Source organism: Cydia strobilella, chromosome 14 (assembly GCF_947568885.1).
Source record: "Cydia strobilella chromosome 14, ilCydStro3.1, whole genome shotgun sequence".
Taxonomy (NCBI): domain Eukaryota; kingdom Metazoa; phylum Arthropoda; class Insecta; order Lepidoptera; family Tortricidae; genus Cydia; species Cydia strobilella.
Window position 1 is genome coordinate 9,215,794 of NC_086054.1, and position 9,466 is coordinate 9,225,259.

At 40.1% G+C, this 9,466-nt stretch overlaps 1 protein-coding gene across 1 annotated transcript in view; it reads left to right on the plus strand.

The window, feature by feature from the left end:
- The window catches only part of LOC134747177 (uncharacterized), a 47,367-nt gene extending 38,311 nt beyond the window's left edge, over positions 1-9,056 (plus strand). Inside the window, exons 3-10 of the mRNA XM_063681756.1 lie at positions 3,500-5,368; positions 5,451-5,732; positions 5,926-6,229; positions 6,479-6,766; positions 7,073-7,244; positions 7,628-7,833; positions 8,258-8,445; positions 8,717-9,056. Coding sequence (XP_063537826.1) covers positions 3,501-5,368; positions 5,451-5,732; positions 5,926-6,229; positions 6,479-6,766; positions 7,073-7,244; positions 7,628-7,833; positions 8,258-8,445; positions 8,717-8,987 — 3,579 coding nt within the window. The 5' untranslated portion in view covers position 3,500 and the 3' untranslated portion in view covers positions 8,988-9,056. The remainder of the gene's footprint in view (positions 1-3,499; positions 5,369-5,450; positions 5,733-5,925; positions 6,230-6,478; positions 6,767-7,072; positions 7,245-7,627; positions 7,834-8,257; positions 8,446-8,716) is intronic.
- The last annotated feature ends 410 nt before the right edge of the window (positions 9,057-9,466 follow it).

The following is a 9,466-nucleotide window of genomic DNA, read 5'->3' on the forward strand; positions in this document are numbered from 1 at the left end:
GACCACACACAGTCTAAATATCAGGTTGATGCTGATGCCTGATGCTCTGTATAGGAAATGCTCCCGAGACTGAATTTGTATCCCGAGAATTGGGAATTCCCGGTTCCGGACTGACAACAAAATATAGCCAGTGCCAACGTTTAACGCATTAAAAAGTCTCTAGGTATATAAGACGTATATGTATGCTACGTCAGGTTCCGATGCAGTCTTCTTTATTTTCATTTTATTTATAATTTTTGTGGGTGGTGCGCTAAGGTGTAAAGCGCTGGTGGCCTAGCGGTAAGAGCGTGCGACTTGCAATCCGGAGGTCGCGGGTTCAAACCCCGGCTCGTATCAATGAGTTTTTCGGAACTTATGGTCAGCCGCATTCGAGGGAAGCCAGTGCTGTCAAACTGGTTTAACTTGGCAGATATTCTGAATCATCAATTTATTAAAATGCAGCAATACATTAACTTCAACACAATGTCTTCGGAAACATCATTTGATATTTACCAGTCGCTTTTCGGTGAAGGAAAACATCGTGAGGAAACCGGACTAATCCCAATAAGGCCTAGCTCACCCTCTGAGTTAGAAGGTCAGATGGCAGTTGCTTTCGTAAAAACTAGCGACCACGCCAATTCTAGGGATTAGTTGCCAAGCGGACACCAGGCTCCCAAGACCCGTGGCAAAATGCCGGGACAATGCGAGGAAGATGATGATGAGAGATTTATGTAGGTATGTTAAAGTGCTTTCATGAGTAAAATACACGTTACTGCCCTTTTTTCGCACTTTAAAATACGTTATCCCGTATCCCCTATCATATCCAATAAACAATTTTAACCGTACGGCCAAATTTATGTAGGTAACTAGGTGGGTCTCTATTGTTTGACATAATTATTGAGAGTCATAATGTAATGATTGTCATATTATCATTAGTCATAATTTGGTCTTTCTCAGAAACGCGTAACTTTTCAGGATTGCCATAAAACAAACCTAACCTAACCTATCTATGGGATAACCCGAGGAAAATCCTGAAAAGTTAACGGTTTCAGAATTATGACTAATGATAATATGACAATCATTACATTATGACTCAATAATTATGTCAAACAAAGGGACCCCTAACTTGGGTCCCAACATATAAACTGATTACAATATTTTTGTCATCTCTGTTTGTTTTTGTTGTAAAAAAAAGTCGTTTTGTCGAGTTTTCTCGGTCACCCAAGAATTAAATAAATAAAGACTATCTACGACAGGTTCAACTTTTATTACCCACCCCAGCCTAGGCATGTTAATATTAGTTTGCATCACAACTAGTTACTATATTTCAGATCCTAATTCCATTGTCATCTTTATGCTAAACGTTTGCGCAAGCAACGCTGGCTGTCATAACTAGTTCATTAAATATACAAGTCGCAGTGACGACATAATTCGTCTGGCTGGTACTGGTGATTAGTGATTATTAGTAGCCATTAGTAATATTAGTTGTGGAATACGGGCCAATAAAAAAGAGGCAAATGTGGTTACCGCGGCGCCAGTGATAAATTCATAGAACTGGTTTTTACACCCATTTCACACTGTCCGATGCGATATATAAATATTACCTTTTTTATTTTTTTCATGTCAAACACAGACAGGAACAAAAATATTTCGTTAGTAATTTTTAGAGATGAGTGTGTCTTTAACAGTTTTTTAACATAATGTATTAAGTATTTTCATTATTTATGTTGTTAATGTAGCTAAAGAACGAACATTTCAAAGCTGCAAATGAACGACGTAAAACATTCATAGAATTCTGAAGTAACGACCATCTAAGCTATATTGAATAAACTTAATACTACATTTTATCTCATAAAATATACTATTATCTGTATCTAGTTTCATAAAAGCCTGTCACGACAACCTATTAAGATGCACATGAACACTTACAATTCAGAATTCCCGATTTCAATTTAATCTAAGTATAACCGCAGCTGCAGCTAACGTCCCATTTAAGCCTAGGTCCTTACTTAGGTCATGAGCATAACAGATACCTATCGAACTAAAAGGTCAACCCTGAATACGGTTTAATTTATAAAAATGGAGATAATGTCATTTTAGCCGAAGCCAAAGGTTAAAACCGTTATGTAAGTGTCGCCAACTTGAAATTCTTCTACCGCTACTTCCTTTGCAAGTCAATAACATCTAAGTACGTAGTAAATTTAATTTTATTGAGATGATACGATAACTAATTTTTAATTACAATTCTTTAAAACAATCCTTATTTAGTTAAATCCTTGCTATTTTATTAAGTATCATCAGCTTGTAACTGGTACCTATTAAAAATAAAGTAATTTTATTTCATTCATTTTATATCATTTTATGTGCATATAGCCAATATAGGTACTTAAACAAGTTTAAACAAAAAAAAGCAACAGTAAAAAATATAAGAATACAAATTCCAGGTGCAGTACCTACTTATTTAACTTACTTACTATCATTACGCTCACAGATAACCACACTATGCCTTTTGTTACAAGCTATTAACTACACGACATGAATTTTTAAATCACTACATAGAATAAAACAAAGTCGCTTTCCGCTGTCTGTCTGTCTCTATGTATACTTGTGTATGCTTAGATCTTTAAACCTACGCAACGGAATTTGATGCGGTTTTCACCTATCAATAGAGTAATTCTTGAGGAAGTATTCTTGTATAACCCGTGCGAAGCCGGGGCGGGTCGCTAGTAAGCAAATAAATAAAAGTCTACAGTGTGTACTATGCCCAGAAGCCTCAGTGAATGTAGTGTAGGTTTGTGTTTGTTCTGTGAATCAGCGAGTGTCGAACAGTAGTTCGCTTCCAATGCAAACAACTGAATCATATAGGAAACCAGCACACGTGCTGGCCAAGTTACACACTTTACATCGATAATTATTGTACTACATTAATGGTTGGAAAAGTGGATTTAAAAATTTCTGATCTTCCTTTGGTCCCCTATTGTTCGTACGTTTTCGAAGTTTTTCTATTTAAATTAATCAACACAGGTCGAAGTAAGTAAGCAAGCAAACTTCTTTCCTTTTTGCAACATTTTCTAGAAACCTTTGACCGGTCATTTATTCTGCCATAAATATAGGGGAGCGGAGACGAAATCACAGTTGCCCGGGGCCCGTACCCTTGCACTGCAAAGCATTTCAATGGCGCTGCACAATAGATTCTGCAACGGTTTTTAACATCTGCCCGCGACTCCGCGTTCGTGATATGCCATTATTGTTATTACCTCGCGCCACTTTGCATGTTAACCAGAATTTAGTTATATTTTCTAAGCAAAGTAATCTTTTTGTAATGTTTTCCTATGACGCACAAAAAACAAAACGAATAATTCTTCCTTAACCATAGAACTAGCCTTCACGCATGGCCGGCGTCTCCCAAATCATAGGTTTTATAATGGACCAAGAAATTACATCATTTGAGCACGTCATTACGCGGCACCTTAGACACGCTTTTCCCACGGGTCATTTACATTTACTTTGTTCTTTGCAGGATGTCCAACTTCCAACGAACGCGAAGTAAAGTATGGTGGGGAGATTCACCGCCAAACATCGGCAGCCCAGTGGCGCAGCCGGCGGACTGGAACCATAACAGGGCCCAGGACGACTGGGAGCCTCAGCTGCCACACTGGATCGCCAACCAGCCCGAACAAGAGAGGAACGTCAGCGTCGAAAATATTGCGCAGCCCAATGCAGTTCAGAACCAGTGGCCCCTGCGCCACGGCAGCCCCGGCAGTCACAAGAGCCAAGACTCGGGGTTCTCAGACTCTGACAGCTCTCCACCTCCTTCACAATACTACCCCTCCCCTGAAGACTCTAAAAACAAATCAGCAAGCAGCAGCGATTCCAATAACAATGAAAATATCACTGTCAAACAAGCCATCGATTTTCAAAGCACTCCCAGCCAAGACGTTGTTGATGCAAAAGTATTAGAAGTTAGTGGGATGAAGACGCCGGTGCCCAAGCCGAGGAACCGAAGCAGCAGTCTCATACAGACTCCTTACGACTTGCAGAAATATTATGAAATACATAATGATGAAGAACATATGGAACTCCTAAAGGATAAGGAACATGAAGACAAATATCCTAGCCCAAAAAATATTAACGTTGAAGATTCGCAAAAAGATAAAACGTCTAAAAATATAACTCCTAAAAATGCCAAAGCTAACGGTGGTAAAGAAAATACAAATCTTAATGTAAGCAATAAAGTAAATAACCCAAATAACAGTGCAATACTCAGAGATACCAAAGATGTACCGGTAAAAAATATAAATGTTATTAGTCCGTCTAAGAAATATCCAGTAAAAAAGTCATTCGTATCAAGTACAGAGAGTGATAGTTCAAAAGTTATCAAAGTTGCAAAAGTTAAAGATTTAGAAACAAGTAAAAATAAATCTGATGAAAGTTTAGAATACATAAAACTAGCCGACAACAATGAGATCGCAGTTAATAACCAGCCGAGGAACAGAACTCCTATTTCTAACATATCTTACACACCAACAGAAAGGAGTACAGCAACAAAACCTAAATACAAACGTAGCATTTCCAATGAAGATAACCTTCCAATTACAACTACACCAAAATTCGAAAGAAATAGGCTAAACAAATCACTTAACTTTGAAGCACAGAGGTTAGACCAGCAAATACTTGATATTCAAGACAGCTACCATTCTTTAGGATACATTGACGAGGAACCGGCAAAAGAAGACAAAGATGAAGTCCATAAACCTGCCAATGCTTTGTTGGGCAAAAACATCATGGACAGTCTCCATCTTAAACCTTCAAAGAAACCTGGTCCTAAATCTAAACAACGAATGGCAACAAAGAGTGAAAGAAACAAAGATATATTCAGGATATTTCCAGGAAAGAAAGAGAAGCCAGGCATCGTTGAAACTCATGCCGGTGGTATCTTAAATGGAAGTAGAGTACCCTCTCTCGGTCTGCCGAGAACACAGGAACAAAACTCGTGGGTCATTGTCGGTTACCCAGAACAAGAAATGTTACTTCCCAATTACAATGAAAGGTTAGTGGGTACTGATAGCAACATTAACTTAAGGGCTAAAGACTCGGAAGGAGACGATAATCACGTCAGAATAAGTCGGATATCACCTCCACCACAATTTCAAGACAAACTGAAAATTCCATACGACACAGATTCTAAAACAGACAGGAATTTATCACACGATACGAAACGGGAGAAGTTAAAAGAAGATGAGCCGAATTTTTCAGACGTCCAATGTAATCTAGCCTGTACATCTACGCCAAAAATGCTAGCTCCTCATGAATACATGAAAGGGGCCCCATCAAGGAGTTCCGCTAAGAATCCTCGTAGAGTGAATCTGTTAGAAAATTTTAATAGCGGGTAAGCAGTTAACTCTATTTACCGTGCTAGTTTCCAATAGTTTATTTGACTGACAAGACTAATTATTTTCTTTTTGTTACAGCTTAGTATTGAACAATCAAAATGAAATTTTATACCGAGAGAGAAGCATAGACCAGACAGCTTTGGAGCGAATTTGTGAGAGAAAGCCAGAGCCGGTCCAATACTGGTTATGCGACCTAGTCGGCTCGTGTGAGAACGAGTGCATGACGACGCTGCAGAGCAAGCCGCTGGGAGCGGAGATGAAGGCCATGGTGTCCGCTAGTTCTGCCACTATTACAGGGAATATTAAGAAAGTGCAGACTCATGGACAGATTATAGTGCATCAGTACAGTGATGTCATCCGGTAAGTTTCTTGTTCCTCTAGTGATGTTTATCGTGGGCTAAACTGCCGATTCATTCATTAGATTCGTGAGAATTATGGATAAAGTCCACGTATGATCCTGGGCTTAAGTTGAGTCATATCCATCTTCTAAGGCGTGCTTAAATGATTTGATAGGTACCACCTGATTAATTTACCCTATGTTTTTGCATTGCAGGCAACTTGAAGCCAACACTCCAAACGAAGAACAGATCTGCCTCCTAGTAGCAAACATCAACGAGTTCGTCCTAGCACACAGCATAACCCTAAACACGAAGCCTCCAGGAGAAACGCCAGAACGATGGGACAAGATCAAGAAGTCACTACAACTGTACTTACAGAAACTCATAGACATCGGGGAAGACGTGAAAGTGGAACTTAACGAGAGCACGATAGAATGCAGCGTGGTGCTAAAGCATTTAGAATCTTTGAGTGGGATTTTCTTAGAAACTACCAAAGCGGTTTTGGTACAGCAAATGAAGGTAAAAATACTAAACATAGCCATACAAAATTAACCTCCCCAAAATTTTTGCTCACATAACATTTTTCCAAATAGGTTTAATAAGGATCTAATACATACCTCATGGACATAAGTCTCTCGGAAGGAATTTCCATCATAAATCACAACATAAAATAGTTAAAGTTATTAAAGAGCAAGTGCACCTCAATACATAAAACTGTGTTTTTTAGTCATCACGCCTTTTTAATGTTCCGTGATAATCTTGTTTCAGACGCTAGTATCGATAATCGAAGAGCCACCATCGGACATGATTCTAAAGAGCACTCTGACTTCCATCGGTCACCTAGCCATGCTGAGTGACCGTTCCGAAGGCTCGCTCCACGACAAATGCTCCAAAATCATGAAGAGCATCACAGAGCTCCCGTTCGTAGAATGCGGAGTGCCTAGAGCGTTATTAACGGCTATTATTGAGAGCAATAAGAGCTCTATTAAAGCGTTGTCACTGAGAGCGCTGGCTACTGTGTGTGTTACTGGGGATGCGGTGAAACAGTTTGAAGAGGTACGTTATAATAACCATCCGTACAGTAAAACAACCCGGCTGATTCCGTCCAATAACAATGTTTTTTTCACTGTGTCTGAGTTTTTACTTCCATTTATGAAAATATTTTGCCTTAGAACTGCATCATTCAAATAATAGTTACACCTAAACAAAGATATTCGAGTTAGTTTTGGACCATAATTGGTAGATTTTGCATTATAGGTGGACGACTTTACGGTATCACACATGCTGACCCATTGTTTTACTAAATACTATTAAAAAGCCAAGCATTTTATAAGCAACTTCAACATCTATTTCCTCCTGCAGGGTGGCGGCATCGAGATCCTCTCAGATATCCTCTCTGACAAAACCAACCCTGAACCTCAGATGCGTGAGGCCATCACGGTGCTCACCCAGATCACCGCGCCCTGGCTTAGGGGGCACTACGATCTGACGCAGCTACATGTATACTTGGATTCCATCGTGGAGAATATTACAGGTCAGTCCGCGCAGCAACCGCGTATCGTTGGTTCTATTTGCAACCATTGTATCCTCCAAAAGAGATCTTAAATCCTGCTTTACTTGATACGTAGTTAACAAGACGGGCATTTGTATCACATCATAAAGCCTTAGGCATCTAGCTCTCTCAACGATCGCGCAAAAATCAGGAGGGCATTCTTCTCTTCTTTATTTATAAGAATAAATAAGGTCCTTTATTAATGATCTTTTTTTCAGCACCAAAAGTGGTGAAAGATAAAGGTTCACGGTACATCGTGTCTTTCTTACACTCAAAACAAATGGACCTATACAAAGTCTGGCGACCCGGTCAGCTAGCTTGTAACACAAATGGCATACAAGTAACTTTTTTTCTTTTTTTATTAGGCATCCTGACCCGCACGGAATGCTGCCAGCTCCTCCTGCTCTGCACAGCGTGCCTCGTTAATATGGTGCGAGAGCTGGAATTGGAGCAGCAGGACCAGCAAAACCAGAAGTCCGACATAGTCGCGGTCATCACCAAGCACCGCACTACGGAGCGCCTGCTGGACGCCGTCAAGCGGCGTGGGTCTAACATCTCCGTGTTCTTACAGGTAACATAACTGCGAGATGTTAGAGATGATAAATAGAGGCTTTAACAGCTTAGATGTCGTTGTACCGCATTGAAATGAACTTAAATGTATTTAGTTGTTGTAGACTATAATATTATGCGCAGTAGATCTGAAATTAACGTATAGTAAATGGTAACGTAGCAATATATATGCTTCATCAAAGTGGTCCTTCTAACCGGATCGAACTTATAAATCAATAAGTTTTAATTATTCTATCACCACCAACGGCCTAGCGGGTTTCACGTTCCGCTTGACCAAACAGTTTAGCAGCTAAACTTCGACGATAATTCCGATCCGGCCGGCCTTTGATGGAAATTTAGCCTAGAGAACTCTTCTATTCCAACGGTTCTACTGCCCGAATATTTCTGTAGTACATACCTAACAATGCAATCTTTTATTGTTCTAGGAGCAAACGGCATCGTACCTAGCGTCCCTCTCCCGCGTGCCGCGCTGCGTGCTAGCGCTATCCTGCTCGTGGGCGACGTGTGCGGCGCTCGTGTGCTTCGCGCGCGTCGCACCCGCGCACGCGCCGCGCGTCGCCGAGCTGCGCGCGCAGGCTCGTCTGCATGCGCATGCCGCTGAGGCTATCTCTAGGTAAGTCACAGGACAGACTCTTCAGCTTCACTTCATAATTTAAGATAAAAGTGATACTTTTATTATATTAGGCTCTGCCTTCATGAACAGGTAGATAGATAGGTAATAAACAACAGAAACAAAAGGCCGCTGAAAAGGGCGATCAAGTAAATTTCCCTGCCACAGATAGAGCGATTGCTAGAATTATATTAGGGGGTGCGACTGTACACAATCAAATTACATACGTCCATTACAGAACAAAATAAAATCCTTTCCTTTTCTTTGTTCATAGACTATCAGTAGTCCCCGACGTGGCCCACCAGATAGTGCAACTGGAAGGCGTCCCGCACCTAACCCGGCTGGTCAGGCTGCAGCGGACGCGGCCGCACCTCGACGTCGACCCCGACCAGACCCTCATCTACTGCCTCAAGGCACTACGCACCATCTACAAACACCATCCACACGCCTTCGCGGATATGAAGACGGAGGTGGAGGAGATGATCAGGCCACATTTGATGGAGTCGCTTATGCTTTTTTCGGCTAAGCAGGAAAGCTATGTCTAAGCGTCAGCAAGTCGATTTTTTTAGACTTCTTGTACATAAAGACCATGCAAAAACATTTAGTACCACCCATGCTTCGGTAAGAAACTAGTCATGGAATTTTTGTACTTACTTTTTTCTATACAAAATGTGCCTACCTTAATTTTTGTTTTAAAATAGACTTTAGAGTGGAAATTTTCTACTTCATCTATTTTATGCTACAATATTTTGCATGAAAGCTACTTATTCTTACTTAATTATGCGAAGATCCAATATTATTTTAAAGATAATGAATTGTACTTTTAGTTGGTAAAATGTATGGACTTGAAGACATTAATTAATTAAAACTTATAGGTAAGACCTAAGTCTAAGTGTAACATACGTAAATATCAACTACTTAAATATCATAGATTTCGTCGCTTTGCTTTGTACATACTGCTAGAATTATATACATATTTTACCAGTATTATTTCTAAATGTACATAATTCAACACTAAGACTGT